Source organism: Haliotis rubra, unplaced genomic scaffold (genome assembly GCF_003918875.1).
Source record: "Haliotis rubra isolate DU_JTF1 unplaced genomic scaffold, ASM391887v1 Scf1476, whole genome shotgun sequence".
In the NCBI taxonomy this organism is placed as follows: domain Eukaryota; kingdom Metazoa; phylum Mollusca; class Gastropoda; order Lepetellida; family Haliotidae; genus Haliotis; species Haliotis rubra.
This window is the reverse complement of record NW_025765421.1, coordinates 52,154-74,013: the sequence shown is the minus strand read 5'-3', so window position 1 is coordinate 74,013 and position 21,860 is coordinate 52,154. Positions and strand designations below refer to the sequence as shown.

General features: G+C 39.8%; 1 protein-coding gene across 1 annotated transcript; it reads left to right on the top strand.

Annotated features, from left to right (window-relative positions):
- Window positions 1-6,378: 6,378 nt before the first annotated feature.
- Window positions 6,379-14,529, top strand: LOC124269801 (KICSTOR complex protein SZT2-like). Its single transcript, XM_046704837.1, has 4 exons — window positions 6,379-6,503; window positions 13,411-13,536; window positions 13,652-13,828; window positions 14,419-14,529. Exons 1-4 carry the CDS (start codon window positions 6,471-6,473, stop codon window positions 14,527-14,529), a joined length of 447 nt encoding a protein of 148 aa, XP_046560793.1. The 5' UTR covers window positions 6,379-6,470.
- The last annotated feature ends 7,331 nt before the right edge of the window (window positions 14,530-21,860 follow it).

Sequence of the window (21,860 nt, the reverse complement as noted above, 5' to 3'; positions counted from 1 at the left end):
CAACATCTACGGCATCACTCTCAACAAAACGTCGCTGTTGCCCATGGATACCAAATGATGGATTGCGAATGATGGCATCCACACTTATAGCTATGGATACCAACAGTAGACCTCGACGCGTTGGGAGTTTCCGAGACCCCTATAAAGGAAACTCAACTCGTTGCGTCAAGACAGTTGAATGAACGATGCGTGTATACATCATGGAGAAGGTGTACTATAGCCCTCGGGGTTACTGGAAAGGTGTGAGCGCCATCCCGAAGCTAGCCAAAGCCGCGCGCGTCTCAGAAGATACCGCCAAAGTTTGGCTTAAAAAACAAGCCATCTGGCAAGTGTACCTGCCGGCTCCCCCATACATCCCGAGAAGAAAGTTTGACATTTCCATACCCAATCGTACCCATCAAGCCGACCTCCTGTTTCTCCCAATACGACAGGGTGAGACACAAACGCATACAGCACGCAGCCCTGACCGTCGTGGTACGTTGCCAGTAGCTACAAGGAAGCGGAGCCGTTAACTACTAAAGATTCGAGTCAAGTCGCTAAGGCCTTAGAACGTATCTACAAACGCAGTCACTTGACCTGGCCGACCAAATTACAAGTTGATCCCGGACGCGAGTTCATGGGAGCCGTGTCGCAACTGTTATCGAAGCATAAAGTCCAGGTGACAAGAGGCGTGGCCGGAGCTCACTGAAGCCAAGCCATCGTCGAAAGATTCAACAGGACTTTAGCCGAGCGTTTGTTCGGACATCAGTATGCCCAAGAGATGGTCAACCCAGAAAAACGATCGACGGAATGGGTGGTACGCTTACCGCGAGTGGTGTCGGCGATCAACAACGAAGTCACTCGACTCCTCGATAAAAGACTTGTCGAAGCCATTCGAATGAAATCCGTGACGACCGAATCGGCTGCGCCATCACGTCACGGTCAGGAGAAAAAACTCCCGAACCGGGTCGTCGTGAGCTATCTGTACCAGCCCGGTGAACTCAAAGGAGGGGACAAACGTCGCGCCGCAGACCCCGTATGGTCCATGAAAATGTACCGTGTCGACGGAGTGGATATCAAAGATGATGAACCGAATCTGTATTACTTGCAAGACGGACCGGGTAGGGGATTCGTCCGAGAGGAATTGATGATCGTCCCTCACGACACGGTATTACCCCCTTATAAATAAAAAAATGTTCTGTCTGGGATTAGAACGCTAAAACTCTAGGTCCGAAGTCCAGCACGTTCCCTTCAGAGTACAAAAATTAAAAAAAACAAAAAAATGTTCTGTCTGGGATGCGAACGCTAAAACTCTTGGTCCGAAATCCGGCTCGTTCCTTTCAGACCGGCAGTTTCACTCTGTCACGGATGGTGCATTCAAGCTATATATAGCTCATACACTTTGCGAGCTTATGTAACCCGATTCTAAATTAGCCAATTGTGGCTTCTAAACTTGTTTTCAGCATCCATAGACGCATGCATCGTGATCAGCGTGATCTAGACTACCTAAGAGCATCATGATTGTATTTTATCACACCTTGATTCAAGGTGGAAAGCCACCAAATGTGCACGAGGTGAGCGAGACTGGTTCTGCGCTACTGTAGCTAATATAGACAGAGCAAAGCTCAAGATAAATAATGGATTGTGGCCTCTGCAATTTTTTTCAGCGTTCATCGACTAATGTATCATATTCAGCGTTCTTCAAACTACCTACGGGCATCGTGTTTGTATTTTATGAGACATGGATTCGAGGTGGAATGACAGGTTTCCGACATCCTTTGCGCTACTATAGACAGAGCCCGGTTTAAGAGGATGATGCAATCTCAGGATAGACCTGTTAAACCGAGCACTCCTCGGCTATCAGGTCCTCTGTGGCTCAGTCGAACGACTGCTGGGGTACGATTAAGGTACAGAGTTGTGCATCTCTGTTACCGAGGTTCGAAGCCTGTCGTTCGAAAAAAAACAACCATGGAGCTCTCAAGGAGAGAGCAGTCGACCACAACCACACAGGAGAAATACCAGCGCACCACAAACATCATCAGACCAGGGACCTGGCGGGTCTCTGGTCAAAACACAAATTTCTCCCTCCGTAAGTTGTGGCCACAGAGGGCTTTTGCTATGTTTTTATTTGAAGAGGCACATCGGAGGATGTCTCTCGCTATTATTTTAATTCCCACAAATAAGCCTCTAAGCCGCATTTGCGGCAGTACCCCCACTGTACTACTACTTCTTGCCATAATACCATTTCAGGAAGACAGATTATCAGACTTGAGATATCGTCAAATTAATGAGCATTGGTTAGTTAGTTTGGAACTGGGAGCTGAGCACTAAGCTCCTAGTTAAACATAGCTCACAATAAAACGTTGTGGACCCGCAGACGGACTTGTGTTGTCACTTTGAGGTATATCCGCCAACACACAACAACCAACACCTACTACAACATAGTAGTAGACAACCTGAAACGTCTACGGACTAGTGTTGCTACGGCAGATATATGACTAAAAGTTGATTCTTCTCAATGTCCAGGCGTTTATAGTGTAACCTAGCAAACGCCTTTCCAGGTTCCGAGGCCACCAACTTGCCAATTAGTGATGCTAGCTGACAAATGGTCACAGTTTTCTTTGTGAGCATTTCTCTACATAGTGTCCTGATTTTACACGTCTTCTCCTCCGTGAGACTGACAGTCATGGACCTAGAATCCAGAACATATCCCAAATATGTAATCACTTGTTTTGGGACTAATTGTGATTTCTCTGGGTGGATGGTAAAGCCAAGGGAATCAAGCAGTTTTGTGGTAGCTTTGACATTAGCTTGACACTGTGATTTCAAGTCTCCTTTGAGTATACTGTCATCTAAACATCCTGATATTGTGGGCCCTTCTTTATGAAGTTCTGACAAGACCACTTTAACTATCTTCGTGAATATATGAGGAGCAGAACTAAGTCCATTTGGCAGGCACGTGAACTGATAAAGGACACCATCCCAAAAGAATTTCACGAATTTCCTGGAACTTTCATGCAACGGTATGGTGAAATAATATAATAACATGGGGCGCGGTGGGCGAGCTGGCTAAGGCGTCAGGCTAGTGATCCAGCGAGGTTGAGATGTCGGGATCGAGCCCACCTGTGACCGGGTGTAGAAACCTTGGAGTCAACTTTGTGTGCAGACTCTTTCAGTGTTGTCACAACCCCTAGTGTACAGTACACAACCCTGTGCACTTAAAAGAACCCACGAATCTGTTGGTATATGACCAGATGGTGGCCACATGAATATGTGCAAACACCTAGTTGCGGGTACAGCAACGTGCAGTAAACTTGGACAAAGTACTGTGACTGTGTCCCAGTCCACCCAGCTGTGAATGGGTACCTCGTTAGGATGAGAAAGCCACAATAACTCAGTGCACCTAGTGGCTGCAAGAGTTGTATACTTCCCAGGGAGTTGAGATTGATAACACGTTGTGCCGTTGAGATTGACATCCAATGATCGAGGGGAAAAGTACCAGCGCCTTGAGCAAGCACTAGTTGCCGGGATATGTGTGCTATAGAAATATTGTATATTATATATTAAATAAGCTTCCTTTGAATCGACACTAGCGAAAAAACATTTGGTTTCATAAAGTTAATGGCTGACTTAATAGTATCCATTTTAAATTTGATCTTGTCCACATGTTTGTTCAGCACAGTGAGATCTAATATAATCCGGATACTGCCATGTCTTTTGTCCCTACAAAAAAAGTTTGACACAAACTGATCAACACAGGACTCAATCGTTTCGATGATACCTCTTCTGAGCATGTCAGTGATTTTATTACTGATATCCAATTGTTCACTTTTGCTACAATTAAGCCCTTTCGGTGGTTGGGATTGGCATGGTTTGTGTTCAAATTCAAGTTTATAACCTTCACTGACAGTGTATAATATGTACTGGTCAGAAGTAATTGCTTTCCATTTGGTTAAACTCAAGCTTGTGCCACCCACCATGCACTTATCAACAGTGTGAATAAAATTGAAATTGTCGTTTCTCAATTCGTCATCCTTGTCCTCAGAGCAGTCTAAAACTTGCTCTGATGATGTTGATAACCTCTCTTTTTCTTGAATGGAGGTCGCTCGCTTTGGGGTAAAAAACGATCCAGTTCAACGTATCGCTGGTGTTACCGTTCCTTGTAGTGAGGTTGTATCCCACTCCGTTGTGGTTTCCATGACGACGAACTTCTTACTCTGCCAGATCCTTGTAGTGAGGTTGTTTCCCACCCCGTTGTGGTTTCCATGACGACGAACTTCGTACTCTGCCAGAGTCTGTGAGTTTCCCAGCTAGTGTTTTTGCTTCCGACAGTTCTTTTATCTGTTTTCCCAGGTCCTCCCCAAACAACAGATCTGTGACTGGGTTTGCGTGGTCACACAAATGTTTGTAAGTCACACTTAAGTCCTGGCAGAATTTGTCCTTTCTATGGTTTGTCAGCCGTACAAAGGCACCAGTCATAAGCTTTAATGAATCTGATGCCTTTTTGTCCAAACTTTTCAGACTGACATTGTTGGTCTTGTCTTTCGAAGCTGCCATAACTTCATTTGTCAGTTCTAACAACGGACAAATTGCCTTTGACAGAAGCCCTTGAAGTTTTTGTAGTTTGACGTCATTGGACCGTGTTTATGGTTTGACTTCACGCCACATTGGCGTATTCACTTTGGGAACTGTCAGACTAGGGCAGTTTTCGGGTTTCCGATACTTGTCTCCCGTGGCTTTCAGGGAGTCTTGATTTTGTTCCGCTCTAAGCCCTTCATTAACTGCTGTAGCCAGGACCCCATTCACTTTGGGTCCCAACTTGTCATCTGATTTGAAAATATCACCCAGTTCTGCAATAACATTTGCAACGGCACCATCACTCTCTTCGTCCTCGTCACTTGTGCCAATTTCCCCCATTATGTCGAGGTAAGGATCTCGATCCGCACAGTCATCTGGCTTGCTGTCTGATTTTACCCTGTTTTCCTCTCGACTCCGCCGTTTACCAAAATCACTGATATCGCTAGCTTTCCGCTTGAGTGAGCTGCTCCTCTGCGGGTCACGACAGGATCCTGCCTCCTGCTCGTCTCGCACTACTTGGCTTGGAGTATAGGCACTTCGGCCCCTGTTCTCTCCATTTTGGTAAGTTTTTCTGCCAAGGATGTAAGTGTTTGTGCCTGTTGCTGCTGCACAGCTAGGACTTTGGCAAGAATGGTATTAGCGTCAGGAGCGGCACTTGTGCCCTGAATCTCCTCGCCTACCTCATGTTCCACAGTGTCCCCTTCTGACGCCATCTTGGCCTGTGGCGCTCGGAGACAGTTCGGTCGAGTGAGACTTCTGATAAAAACAATGGCTATTCGTGGCAGGATCATGAAAAGGAATGGTTAATCCAAACTTGGAATCTTGAAGTAAAACACACTATTACTCCCTCATCCAAGCACTTCCGTATGAAGAATCCAAAGCAAGTAAGAATCACGAGAAAATGAAAAAAACGTCAAGACATAACTAAGAACATATTCGCTACTGACTAGTATGCATGCGCGCCTCTCACGTAACCCCTAAGTCAGGAAGATGGTTCATGGAATTACTATCAAACTTCACCTTACAGGTAAGTCTCGTTTAATTGTGTGATTATAAATCCTACACTGACGTCCTAGTGAACTTTAAGCTCTTCTGAGGAAGTTCTCAAAGATTATCCTTTGCAGTACAAGTGCACATATTAACCCTGTACAAATAAAAGAATGAGGTAGCACAAAGACCATGGAGCCCCCATCATTACTCACAACTATTTTAGATGTTATATCACAAGGGTATGTATATCTTCCAGTAATTACATCTTACAACAAATATGAAACAATGGTGCATGCTTCATCAGAAGTGGTAAGATTTATAGATCATTTAAAAATGCCATACTTTTGAAAAGTATGCTATGTTAGATGTCACAAACACTTCTGAAAGAACTTTAAGGCCTATATATAACCCTACATTAGAAACAAATGAATTTGTACACTGTATGTACATGCAATCTAAACTATTTTTTGTTATCCAAAATTGATTGTTATGTGTTATTTCTAAAGTAAAGACAAAACTTTAATTTACAAAGTGAAAGTGATACATGTATAATCATGTTCCTTGCTCAAACAACTATATATATGTTTGAAAGATTCCGTTTTCTTAATCATTCTTGTTTGATATAATTCCAGTAACCTGTCGCATGTGATACAATGTAAGGATAAACAAAAAAAACCCCAAATATATCATATCGACGTGCATTTGGCCAAAATACAAAATAACGTCTTACCTGTCATTGGAGAGACTGGGAAACTACAGATGGGGAATTCCCCTATCAGGAATACACGAGACGCTGCGTGATCTCAACGAAGGGCAAGGCCGTAGGTGAAATGTATATACGGTGATGTTTGACCTAACAGTAACACTACATCTTCCATTGTTTTGCTGGTTAATCATAATGACATTTTGGTGATACATATATAATGGACCATCAAAGTGAAGGAGATGGAAATACTGTAAGAAAGTTTTCATTTAGTACGTCTGTCTGTCAAGTCTTATTTCTAGAGAGAGTTGTCCAGTATTCGATCACATTGTTTTGTTAACCGTTCCGATTTGTTGTCGCAAATGTGGTTTGATAGAACTGTTTTAAGTGCATGTCATTTACTGTTCAGTAATGTTTTTGTACTCGTGACTGTATATTGCAGTTCATTTCACTGACGTGATATAATATCGATGAACAGTCAGTAGCTACTCAGCCTACTGAAAGTATGTTCAGTACTTTTGTCTCTTGCAAGGTCTAGAGTTCATAATGTGAAAACAATCCAGTAAGATTTCCGCCAGTATCCCCCTTATATTTCATTCTGGTCAAATCATATCACCTGAAATAAATATTCCTCATCTGATAAAAACGGTAAGGTGAAAATAAAAACGTAACCAGTAGAGGAAGTAACGTGTATGCGAGACGGTCCCCCGTTACGCGTACAAGGGACTACCTGAGAGGGGGGTCACTCATTCGCGTGACTGCCTGATCACAGACAGGGAACTTCTGCATGTCACACAAAAACGCGTCTAAAGTGTTAATTATGAAGATAATGAAACAAAATTTGCTACAGACATTGATAGGTGTTAAAGTTATTGATTGACATGAATGAAAACGTAGAAAGAAAACATTAGATAGTCAAATTTTGACAAAAATTTAAGCAAAATTTGATGATATTAAACAGCGAATTTCACCAATGTGCATATTTTTCAGAAACTTACATTTAGTATTTTCTGAAAGCTCTTTCATCGCAGATTCAAAATATATATGCAGCTTTCGAGGCACACCAACGCACACCCGTTTGTTATTGTGTTGAAACATGTTTACTTTCTTAAAAACTGCGCAAACCGTCGCGCGTAGAAGTGACTGGGGAAGCGAGTCATTAAGGGGTAAGGGTAACAATTCAGACAGTAGAGAAAGACTACTGTCAGTATAACCCTTAAATCAAATCATATTACCTGAATACATATCTATACAAAGATATATAAGTAATGAAAAGTACCTTATAAAATAGGCAGGGGAGTACATGAGGAACTCTTTCCCTTCTTATCCCCCCGGCATGTAATGCGGAGGGATATAGTTGTCGCCTCGTCCGTCCGTAATCATTTTGTTTCCCGAGCATAACTCAAAGACCGTTCGATATTTTTCAACAAAAATGGGTAGATATATCAAACAGATGCTAAAGTTGTGCCTTTTGCTATTTGCAGATTTTTGGCATATTTATTTTTCCTGGATTCCATGGAAACGATTCGGATTTAGTCCCAAAAGTGAGGGGTGGGCTTCGTTTCCGGAACATAACTTATAAGAACCGTTCAAATTGCAACTGGTCTTTGTCACCAATGCCAACTGTCTAGATAAAATAAGACGAAACATATTGGGTGTGAAAACGAACGCTGTTCTCGAAAGACTACGCTGCTTCGAAATGTAAACAAAGGCAAAAACCTATTTTACACTATGTAGCATTTTCTGAAATTTTTCAACATTCATCCGTCTATTCATTGCTTGCAATGGCTCAATACCTTTGGAATGTGCATGGAAAGAGTATCGTAGCAAGAAATAGGAAATTATAAATAGATACAATGCAATGATTTGATAATTCATAAGAAATTGTCAAAGTTTCCGTGCAGCGTGATGCCATGACTGATGCAAAATCACGCAGAACGACAACTGTAAGCATCAGCATTTTTGGCTTCTTCTCTTACTTACATTAAAAACGATAAAAACATATAACAATACACAGATAGTCAGAATCATTCTGATTACTTACATCTCATATTTATGTACAAATGATCCCTGAATCAATGGAAGGGTCCTCGAAAAATCCTGTGTATCCTTGTCAGCAAAGCCGCCATTTTGTAAGAAATAGGTCATCGGTAGTGATGTCATACGTCAACATTGTTGTACATATTAGGCAATTTCTTTGAGGTGAAGGTCGGTTGAACAAGAGTTAACACAATCGCCCAATCCTTCCGATTACACTGTCAGTATTATGGTGTATATTTTGCAGATAGTTCAGACACTTTTTCATGAAACTGACTTCAGTATCTACATTTAGCCTTGTTCAATATCATATCATACGTGCATATAGGGTTTACGGTGTTTTATTCTTTGAAAGTTTTTGATTGTTTGAATAATATTTACATAAGAAATTGACACATGTAGTGCAGTACACCATATTCTAAACCTTTACACAAGTGTTAGAAGATCAAACGTAGCCATAACTGCAACTACTTTAGTTCCTATGATGAACAATATTCAATGCATTTGAACTAATATTGCAGTTTCACATGAACAGGTTAATGAACGGCGTTTTAATTCAACCTTATAAGTAAAACTGATAATATTTAATGAACATGATTTATATATGTTATGAAATGTATATGCACACACATTTAAAGGAATTGTCTTGTTCTTTGCACATTTTTGTGTCGTTTTATAGAGAAAACAATGGTGTAAATTTATTGGCCAGGTGCGCGTTTGTCAGAAACGTTTTATGATCCACTATCATTGTTTTCGATAATATAATCAATTCATATTCGATTTAAAAATATTGTGATGACAGGATATCAAACTCTAACTATATTTATACGAAAAAAAATTAAAAATATATAAACCATGTCATGTCTTAATTTGGACAAATCTTACATCCATATTCTAACATATAGTACGTACTTTCTTCGCTAACACTTTCCGAAAAGATGCCAAAATAAGAAAATAATAGCACAGTGCTTTTATTGGTGCGCGATAAAAAGCGGAGAAATTTACTGTTTTTTAACGGATAACAACAATTTGGACAACATTTAGCAAGGTCGAATTTCTCAAACCGCCGATGTAGTTGCACTTATAATTATACCAACGGATTGGAAATTTAATAATCTACATTTCTGTGTAATTTTATAGCCGTACGTAGATCCAGGACCTCGTGAGCGCAATTCTCGCTCAACGTTCACTTTCCAAAAAGTATGAAAATGTTCGCCTGAAAAAAACCTCGGCATTAAGGGGGTTAAGCCCGAGAGCCACCTCACTACTCAACACCTGGAACCCCTCGCTGATTGCCCACTCGCTGTGCCGAGACTAATTAGTGAAAATCACACCTGATTTCCATGGCAGGTTTCAGGGATGCCAGGAAACTGTCTAGTCGTACATAGAAGTCCTGATTGTTTAATTGTGTCGTAAAGATATATGTTGAAAGAGAGCAGGTGTGAATACACATCGTGTAATGCAAAGTTTTATGTAATTTGATTGCAAGTTTCTCTTATAGACCTTTGGCGGCTTGTACATTTATATTTTATCAACATACACATGTATTCTTTGTATGTAAGAGATGAGACACACATAAACAAATTCTCTCTCTCATATCATTGTGTAAGGTTTAATTTTACAAAACATCTATGACAATGACATATTGTAAAGAGGATTTACTTACATACTTTATAATCTTTGACGAAAATAGCGTTTTTGCTGAGTGCATACGAATTATTTTAATGAAAGTACTATTACGCTAGTCTGTGACTAACATAGAGCACATTCATAGCCTGGCACTTTGTTTCATCTAGATTTAATGCAGAAAACATAGGTGACCATACAAACATACATATAAAAGAATGTATAGTACATATTCCTTGCATAGACATAAAACAAAGAGTCACGTGATAGGGCGTCATCAAATTTCCCGAATAGAACGTTCGGTATCTCAACTGTTCAATATAGTGGCTGGTCATATGTTATCTGTGACCACTCGCATCATGAGATACCTGTCACAGAGGAAAAGACAGGTGATGGGGCGTGGGCGAAATTTCTGAAGAGCACGTTTGGTCACTCAACAGCTTGGATAGAGATTGATTATTGGCTATATCGCTGACCAGTCGATATGCTGGGTTTCGGCATTATCAACTCAAGCTATCATGTAACAGTTTGTGTATTGTTAACACACACACTGGTAACGATGTATGAAATATACACATAAGACAAATAGGAGTAGATAGTCACTTTGGCGAGTTTATTTGTCCTCATTTTAGTGTTTTTCTATAAGTAAAAAAAAGCGCGTGAAATCCAACCAGTGAGTAGAGATTGATTTATTTTCATATACACTTTACGCACACAACTAGTACATAAAACATAATGATTTGCTGTACATGTAAATATAATCTTCACCTTGATACGAATGTACAAACTAAAGTACATGTATTACAGAATTCACGAAATGACACTATACTGAATTATTATAGTGTATAAACTTGCAGTTGACAAATCCACCCCACCCCCAACCCCCAATATTTATGAAGGTGCCTATATTTATGCTGAATGCAAACGAGGTTCATAAGATTACAGATGTGCATGCATGCATAAACATTACAGAGAGGGGCGTGACTCCATAAAGCAAGTTGTCCAATGATATAACAGCGCATCTGTTTATTTTACGCTTGTCACGGGACAGACCTTTCAACAAGGATGTAACTATATATGCATTTTACCGGTAGCTGTTGTTTCAAGGCCGTAAGAGGTGTTCAATTATCTCATTACTGTAATCTGATTGAATGATTACACGCATGTGTATCAGTACTGTAACTGATATACTATCCAGCTTTTATTGACGATGGGTCAATAGAGACTGAGTTCATTGATACACGTGATAATTACACTGGATTTGATAATTACAGAGATCAAATACAAATGTTTTACACAATGCTCATGTAAATTGCATAGAAAACTGACAATTCAAATCAACATGAAACTTTCAACAGCTTGAACAAAAATGCTTGAAATACCTTTGTATTGTTTACATGTAATAACTTATAATATTACTTCTGCCCCCTGGTGAGAATGTTTTGAATTACCAACTTACTGTGTTTTATATCAAACGTAGTAAAAGATTTCATTGTAATAACATTGACATGTATATATATTCGATGCAAAGGCGCGACTTATCACTTTATATTCGATTAGGTAACATTGTCAACTTTAGATTATGGAAAATAACTAGTTACAATTCAGTAAGCTTTAAATTAGTAAGTTAAATTATGTCTACTCTATTCGAGCTTGGATGTATAATTATTTGTGTTTATACATTATGTTTCAGTATATGAAACATAACAACGTAATAATACCTAAAAAGTAAATTCAAACTATTCTATTGTGTTTGAATTCTTTGTATGTCCTTGAAATTTCGTATATTGTTTCCTATTACTAGGAAGTTAATATAATCTTCAGTGACCTCTAAACCATTACATCTAATTCAATTAATGTGCATACGGAGTATTTTAGTATCCATTCCCAATAAGGAGTACCAGACACTTAGCTTTATAAAAACATCATAATCCCCTTTCTCGCCGACATGTGTTCATTAGCCAAACGCTGTACAAGCTTATGATAAGGATTAGCAATTGCTATCAAAACAATTTAAATCCTTCTTCTGATTGACACTAAGGTAGCATCTCTCGTAAGAAAAGCTAATATTTGCGCAGTAGTACTAAATTGGTTGAAATAATAGGTACAGTGCGATTTTTAAAAGTACAACACACATGTGCATCTCTCGCTGAATAAGAGGTGCTTTCTGTTGACGTATATATGTGGCTCTCGCTGTGAGAAACTGCCAATTACCTGCCCCATAAACACGTCACTCGCTGTGAGGAGCTGATTAATTTGCCCCATATACGCGGCTCTCGGCCTTAATGAGTTAAAGTCGGGGTGGGCTTCGTTTTCGGAGCATAACTCAAAAACCGTTCAATATTTTTCAACAAAACTTGGTACATATATCAAACAGAACCTTAAGTGGTGCCTTTTGCTATTTGCAGATTTTTGGCATTTCTATTTTTCCCGATTTCCATGGAAACGATTCGGACTTAGTCCCAAAAGTGAGGGGTGGGCTTCGTTTCCGGAGCACAACTCGAAAACTTCTCAAAATCTTTCAGCAAAACTTGGCAGATATGTGAGGCAGATCCCAAAGTGGTGCCTTTTGCTATTTGCAGATTTTTGTGATTTACTATTTTCTTGGTTTCCATGGAAATGATTCAGACTTAGTCTCAAAAGGAAGGGGTGGGTTTTGTTTCCGGAGCACAACGCGAAAGCTGCTTAATATCTTTCAGCAAAACTTGGCAGATATGTGAGGCAGATCCCAAAGTGGTGCCTTTTGCTATTTGCAGATTTTTGTCATTTTTATTTTTCTCGGTTTCTATGGAAACGATTCAGACTTAGTCGCAAAAGGGCAGGGTAGGTTTCGTTACCGGAGCACAACTTTAAAACTTCTTAATATCTGTCAGTAAAATTTGGCAGATATGTGAGGCAGATCTTATTTTTTTCATCAATTCCATGGAAACGACTTTAAGTAACTGTCAGATGATTTGATCTTTCAAAGATGTGGGGGCCGGGGATATGTCATCTTCTGATGACTCTTGTTTCTCATCGTTAGAATTAAGGGGGAGGGGGGGGGGAGTCTTACAGTGCTGACCTGCCGCTAATATGTTGTAAAGTTGTTTTTGATAAATTCAAGTTTCAGTAACCTTACACTTTAGAAGATGCAATTATTTATATAGAATTATTGTTTTCTGTATTTGATTTTGAATACAACTGATACTTTATTGTTGCATTTGTGCCCAGACAAGGCATTTTAAACATTGAAAACAACATTTTATGCTGTGTGATAATAACCATAATATTCTGTTCTGAGCCAACTTTGCTATCAATATCAGACAGAAGTTGAACTTACATGAAAATGAGCTTAACAACTCAATAACTTTATGTCCAGTTTAATACCCATCAATTAAAAAAATGGCATTATCATATTGACAATGGGTTGAATATCAAACCTTCAATTTGCTGGAAGTTCATATTGATAATTACAGCATTTACATTCAAATCCATTGTCATCTTCTTATCAATTCCAGGTTTTGGATGCTCGTGATGTGTATGTGTTAATGAGGCGTGGATGCCGGATTTCCAGAAATATCCGAGCATCATGGTACTTTCAGCATCTCAACTCTGTCATCCCGTTCACACCCCAGGAACATGTGGTGAGTTTAGAATGTTCAAAATCTCAACTCTCTCCTCCTAGTAAGTCATAATTATGATCATTGAAAATATTTTTGTGATGAAAATTACATTAATTCCTTTATTTTGTTGATTCAGGGGGAGTCAGAAGAAGAGTTATCTATCTTGTCAGTGGTGCCACCAGATGGTCAGCCACCACTTCGGCCAGGCCAAACCTGCAGTGTGTGTATCACCCCACAGACCATTGTGACCTTCCTGGCCTCTCGATACCGCCTGGCCTTCACCCTTGACCTTAGCCCTTCAATCATGTCTGTGGTAAGCTGTTAATGTCTGATTCTAATTCTGTTCCTCTGTTTTGTTGTCCTAGTTGCATTTGTTATTATTTATTGAGTGAGTAAGGAAATGTTAAAAACATTTAATATCTACCAGTAATTTTTTTGTCAAAATAACTATATAGCACCCCTTGTTTGTTCTATCTCTGAACAAAGGTGAGTTTCTGTATCTGTGGTAGTCTGTTTTTCTATTGTAATTTAGTTCCTTCAGTTTTGTCCAGTTAGAGACCAACAGTTGGATAATCTGTTGAAGGCTTGTGATTTTTTAAAACAATATTTTATTCCATTAAATACTGAAAAAGTAAGTACACACAAACATATGTTAGCTGGAGATGACATGACAAATATGTGTTGTCAACAAATATGGTTGTTGGGTGCATCCTTTCATTGCGAGGAGATCTCTTGAATCAGTGGCCATAACAATTTTCTGCCTCCAACAACAACCTCAGCACCTACCTCAGAATATTGAATTTTGATAATAACCAACCACTGGGTGTCGGCACATATTGTGTCTCCTTGGATGCTGTTATGTACATCAAATGGAAGTTAATGTAAACTGTGTGTATTTTGTAGAATATCTGCGACGGCTTGGTTGTGAATGATGAGTTAATGCTAACCCTTAGCAATTGTCTACATGGCCTTGTCAAACCGGTAAGTGGTTACATGGAGAAGAAACTTGTATAAGGATATGTAGGAGTTAAATGGGTTTGTACACCACAACAGCGGGTTCTGTGTGTACAGGAGAGAAACTCTATGAATGAATTGTCATCATACCCAATATTGTGGGATGTTACTCACAGTATCAACCGCTGGTTTGTCTGTCTGTGGCTTTCTTACAGTCTGACAAGATATAAGCTGTGTTGAGTTGTATTATCACTCAGATGTATGGGATGTATTGTGAGTGTGTGTTAAATTGATCTCCAATGCACATTTCACAGTTGTGATATTTTGCAATTGAATATTGTATCTTGATATGTTATCAACGCTGTGTGAAGTTGTTGATGAATATCATATACCTGTATATTGATGTATATTATGTAAATGTTGTACCTCTATTGCCACCGCTAACGGCCTGAGTGTGTATAAAGTTTTGTTCAGTTCAGTTAGGGTTATGATGGGATATGCTCCACTATCTTTTACCCTTGTCGCATCCATGTAAAGATGTGTATAATGTATACAATTTTCTATGTCTTATTTGGATCTAAACAACTTGACTGGTGTACATTATGATTTTTACTGTTTTGAGCCCTAGGCATCAGTACGGTGTTAACCTCTAGGGCTTGCACAGTTTCAGATTCCAGGGAGCAGTATAGTGTTAACTACTGAGGTGTTCAGAATCTAGATGATCTTTAACTAACCTCTAGTGCTTGCACAGTTTCAGATTCCAGGGGGCAGTGTTGTGTTAACTACTGAGGTGTTCAGAATCTAGATGATCTTTAACTAACCTCTAGTGCTTGCACAGTTTCAGATTCCAGGGAGCAGTGTTGTGTTAACTACTGAGGTGTTCAGAATCTAGATGATCTTTAACTAACCTCTAGTGCTTGCACAGTTTCAGATTCCAGGGAGCAGTATTGTGTTAACTACTGAGGTGTTCAGAATCTAGATGATCTTTAACTAACCTCTAGTGCTTGCACAGTTTCAGATTCCAGGGAGCAGTATAGTGTTAACTACTGAGGTGTTCAGAATCTAGATGATCTTTAACTAACCTCTAGTGCTTGCACAGTTTCAGATTCCAGGGAGCAGTATTGTGTTAACTACTGAGGTGTTCAGAATCTAGATGATCTTTAACTAACCTCTAGTGCTTGCACAGTTTCAGATTCCAGGGAGCAGTGTTGTGTTAACTACTGAGGTGTTCAGAATCTAGATGATCTTTAACTAACCTCTAGTGCTTGCACAGTTTCAGATTCCAGGGAGCAGTAGGGTTAACTACTGAGGTGTTCAGAATCTAGATGATCTTTAACTAACCTCTAGTGCTTGCACAGTTTCAGATTCCAAGGAGCAGTATTGTGTTAACTACTGAGGTGTTCAGAATCTAGGTGATCTTTAACTAACCTCTAGTAATATCCACACACTGCCCCACCTACCACCCACCACAACTACTTGACTTTCCAACCACCATGACTACCTAGTACAACACCACCAATCCGTCTCCTATCCCTTCCCACACAAACCACAAAGCTCACCCATTAGGTAACATCCCCACACCACACCATCTACCACCCACCACAACAACTTGACTTTCCAACCACCATGACTACCTAGTACAACACCACCAAACCGTCTCCTATCCCATCCCACACAAACCACCAAGCTCACCCATTAGGTAACATCCACACACTGCACCACCTACCACCCACCACAACAACAACTTGACTTCCCAACCACCATGACTACCTAGTACAACACCACCAAACCGTCTCCTATCCCTTCCCACACAAACCACAAAGCTCACCCATTAGGTAACATCCACACACTGCACCACCTACCACCCACCACAACAACAACTTGACTTTCCAACCACCATGACTACCTAGTACAACACCACCAATCCGTCTCCTATCCCTTCCCACACAAACCACAAAGCTCACCCATTAGGTAACATCCCAACACCACACCAACTACCACCCACCACAACAACTTGACTTTCCAACCACAAAAACTATCTACCATAACACCACCAACACGTCTCCTATCCCTTCCCACACAAATCACCAAGCTCACCCATTAGGTAATATCCACACACCACACCACCTACCACCCACCACAACTTGACTTTCCAACCACCATGACTACCTAGTACAACACCACCAATCCGTCTCCTATCCCTTCCCACACAAACCACCAAGCTCACCCATTAGGTAACATCCCAACACCACACCAACTACCACCCACCACAACAACTTGACTTTCCAACCACCATAACTATCTACCATAACACCACCAACACGTTTCCTATCCCTTCCCACACAAACCACCAAGGTCACCCACCTAACATCCCCACACCACACCACCTACCACCCACCACAACAACTTTACTTTCCAACCACCATGACTACCTAGTACAACACCACCAACTATATATACTGGCATAACTATAAGTTACTAATTTTGGGATGTACATGAATGGAATGATTGGATGTTAGTTCTGATGTTAATCACCTTTTCTTCTTTAGGATTGTACTAGTACTAGTATGTATGCACACTGGATAACCTTTGCAACAAGATTTTCTTTTCAAACCTTCAGGTGGAAAAAGTAATTGAGGAAGATGTTCCCCGGTTGTACAATTATCCGACAGAAACAACATCAGAAGTACCGAATGAGTATGAGCGGCATCTGCTCTTCTTGAAGGAAAGAAACTTGAGAAGAGCAGAGCAATGTCCCACCTGAACACCGCTGTAAGTATTACTGTACTGTCACTTCATAACTGTTTGTCAGAAATGCCTATTTGCAGGGTATGAAACTCCCAAACATTACAGCCAGACCACAGGGCTGGTTAGATGTAAAACTTGCCAGCCCTGACCAAAACTTACCTGCCTGCAAATAATTTAGGTTTGACAAGCGACATGGTTTATCATCCAATTAAACCTTCATAATTTATTTTTACGAGTGAATTAAAACTGATATATGATGATTATCTTCATATACATGTCTAAATTTTAACCCGACCATCGGGCAGGTGAATTTGAGAATGTGTCAATCTGTGTTGAAAATAACCCGTCCCGGGCAGTAGGGCAGGCAAGTATTTCGGACGCTGCTATTTGTTGGGCATTGAGTCGAAATAAATGTATCAAACACAGTTGTTACATTGTATGTTTCTACATCTGTTCCAAAGTACAATTTGTCTAAGCTCAGCCCCTAACTAATGCCGATATGTTCATATCGTTCAATATTGCGTGCGTTAATTTGTAATGAGAGTATGTAACATGTGACAATGATAGAATGATTTTAATTTCAGGGGTATGCCATATTTGTGCAGGTGATGGAATCAAAATTACTGATCAGGACAAGAGGTCTAAGGTAATGATAGGATACAGTGAAATTAAGAAGAACCGTGTAGTTCATGATGATGGTTGGTGTCAGTAATTAGAAACAAAGTAATTAATAAGGAATGAGCGTTTTGTACATAATTACCAGGTAGAGTTACAGCATGCACTACCAATAAAATATATACTACTCATGTATAGTCATTCATTAATTTGCGTTTTCAGACTGTATGATATAGCAAAAAGAAATTTGGTACTTGCGAATGCTGTACTACAGAGTGGACGTACAAGGTATGTGAATGAAGGTTGTAAGGTACATGTATATAGTAGTTTATACGTGGCTTTAGCTCTCACAAAAGTGCTGTCATTTTATTCCTGTATGTTTCAGGAATGACTATTTTGTGAAGGTGGTGGAATACAATATTTTCTTTCATGTCAGGAAGCATTTCGGAGCGTATAATTCTTGTCTGGGTGAGTGTGTCACACGTGGGTATGTGTTTGTAAGTAAGAGTGAGTGAGTGAGTTTAGTTTTTACGCTGCAAACAGCTATATGGCAGCGGTGTGTAAATAATCGAGTCTGGATCAGACATTTCAGTGATAAACAGCATGAGCATCAATCAACGCAATTGGGATACAATGACATGTGTAAGTAAGCGAGTCTGACCACCCAATCCAGTTAGTTGCCAAGCATGAGCATCATATTTATGATATGTATCATAATCTTACATTTATGAATGCATAAATGTCTCTTATTGTGATATGAAATAAATGGTTTCGTTTGTTATAATGTATCTCATAGTTGTGTTCTCTGTGTGCACTGCATGCATTTGTATGGTTTTGTACGCTTTAAGCACTTTTGCGGTATCACGGCTGCGGAGCAATACCTGAATGAGCTCCATACGAAATACTGACCCTATGTCAGGAATCGAAGTGAGTGAAGTTAGTTTTACGCCGCTAAAAGCAATATTCCAGCAATTTCACGGTGGCCGAATCTTTCCAAAACAGAGTGATGAAGGCACAGTGACTGACCACACAAACACACCTGAGTGAATAAACTACGAGGTTATTAGACAGTTACGAATGAATATACATAAGTCAATAATAGAAATGTTTACAATTGATTATTAGAGCGTGTTCACAATTAGTTATCACAGTACATATATGCGAAGAATATTAGGTAAACATCACATGGAGATTCGTTACGCACGATGCATACTGCATTAATCATGATACACGTTCCAATGTACACGACGTCATGCAATAGTTCACTTACGATCAAACATACTATAGCACATCATGCACTCTGTATTCTGTAATGTATATAGTACATATAGCAGGTTGCTCTATATTACTACACGATACATAGTTATTGCCGTGACCAGGGTGCATTTGTGAAAAAGGTATAATGGGTCTAATATGTAAGTAAAAAGGAATAAATAACAATGACATTGTTTAATTATTTCGGCAAATGTTCCTGCTTGATTGGAAACCACAGTATGACTGAAGTTGATGTTGGGAGTGTCCCCATGTATAAACAGCACAGAGATTTCCAGGCAATTATGCCTTCGATCCAGTCCTTTCCACTATGCAGCAAGCAACCTTCATTATGGGATGTCCTTGATCAATGTCTGCGATCATGTCAGCATCAGCCACAGAACCTCCAACAGTTGGCACACCCACTGCAGGAAGCAATTTAATACCACTGGACATAAAAAGGCAAAACAGTTGTGAAAATCATCAATAACACCAGATGACTAATGTCACACCCAGTACAACTCATGGCATACAATGGTGGCCTGTAAACAATCCACTGATAACATCCTGATCTTATATTCTTCTTGATATTAATCTTTATCGGGGCGGTGGTTAAGCCGTTCGCTCACCATACCGGGGTTCGCGTCCCAACATGGGTACAATGTGTGAAACCCATTTCTGGTGTCCAGTGATATTGCTGGAATATGGCTAAAAGCAGCCTAAATTTAAACTCACTCACTCACTTAATCTTCATCAGAGTTCTAGTCATTTTATTTTTCACACCAAGTTGGTAGTCTCCTAATGCTCTGTTTCAATTTTTGCCTCCCCGCAAAGACCTACTTTAGAATTGGCCTTCAGTAACCCATGCTTGTCATAAGAGGCGACTAATGGGATCGAGTGGTCAGGCTTGCTGACTTGGTTGATGCATGTCATTGCTCTTGATGTCAGTCACTGGATTGCCTTGTCTAGACTTGATTATTTACAGACCGCTGTCATATTGCTGGAATATTGCTGACTGCGCTAAACACACACAAACAAAATCATTATCTGCTAGCCTTTTATCATATGTCAGTACTTTGATCCCATCACTGCCGCCAATGTAAGGTTATTGAAATCACAACACAAGAGCTAATTCAAATGTGACTGGTTTACTCGATGTTAGATCAAAGACATTTACATTGCACAGATAAAACCTAAATATTAATCACAGGATAACAATAAACCTGCAATGAAGAATTGTTCAACCTACCATGGTAAAAACATTGAATGTAGGGAGATGGCAAATGCCCAAGTCTCCAACAAATTTGATAGAGGTAATAGGTCATATGTCCAACGTCGTCAGAGTGTATGTATCCATCTGTCTGTATACAGGCTATTGAGCTACTGAACAAAGGAATAGGGATAAGGTAATTTGTATTCTTTTTGTATGTCAGGTTTAATTGTGTTAAGATGACCAAGTAGATGTCAGAAATGGTAAATGACTCATGATACAATATGTTACGAAGCTCCTGGAAAAATAAACAGGAAAAATATAAATACTCAAAACCCTAAATATTAAAAGGCACCAGTTGACAACTTGATCAATGTGTGTGCAAAGTTTTATGAATGGTTCGGACAAGGAGACTACTATGAACAGCGTCGAAGACAAATTTGTTGCCATGGTAACGGGAAAAAATAAAAATCTGGACCAGGGTTTTCCTTTGCAGGTTGAGGATGGGAAGAAAAATGGGATGATTTGATAAAGGCCTTCTTCATTCATACTCTCTATGTAAACATTGTGGGTAAGTCATCCACGTAGGCAACACCTGTATTCCTCTTCTTGCCGATCCGTATCTATTTCTGTTGAGCTGAAACAAAACCTCAAATTGCCTAAAATGAGCATCAGTCTACCGGAAAATGAGTTACCCCAATCCATATTGTGCAAAGAAGGACCACTAGACAGTACTATCTGGACAACATACCAAAACCTTCGGTTGTCCCATTTGCAAGGCATACTAGTATGGGTCCACGTTATAGGATGCCAATGTCAATGGTAACTTAGAGCCTGCCATACATGAGCATTAACTTACGACTCTGTGAAAACTATGAACTCTCTGTGGACTTACATCGAGAAGACCTCAGTATCACATCCCCAACCTCCGTATGCCAGAGCAACTCAGTGAAACCCAACCTGAACCCTGACAATCAAAACTCGCCTCCTCCTGATCTGTTCCTGTGACACCGTCTTCTATAATACTGCTCAACACTTCACTCGAGTGCTTGTGCCATTTGGTAAATGTGCTAAATCATTGTCACAACACGAGATGAATAACATAAGGCAAAACTGTAACTTAGGTAATTTATTACAAAATTATGCCAAAAGGAAATAAAATAAGAATCCCCAAATCCCTCTTCCGAATGCTCACCTATGCAACATCGACAATCACACCACAACATAGACACGCCACCAATCTACATTCATGCCCCAAAAAATAAATCCATAACATATATATATGAACACTAGTTTTACATTGTGAATTCTATAACACATACGTTAAGTACACAATCCGCCACCTTGTAACTATCGAAAGTCCTTTAGTGACTGAATTTTACAAGAAACTCTGAAATATCGGACTCCCATCATCAGTTATGATTTTGTAGACCTGTTCACTAACGTACCACGAGATGAAACCTTCCTTGCCTTGCGACTCCACAACCTTGATGAACCCCTAGACACCAACCTCACCATAACCTCCATAATCAGCCTTATCTCTGCCTGCATTGATTCAACCTACTTC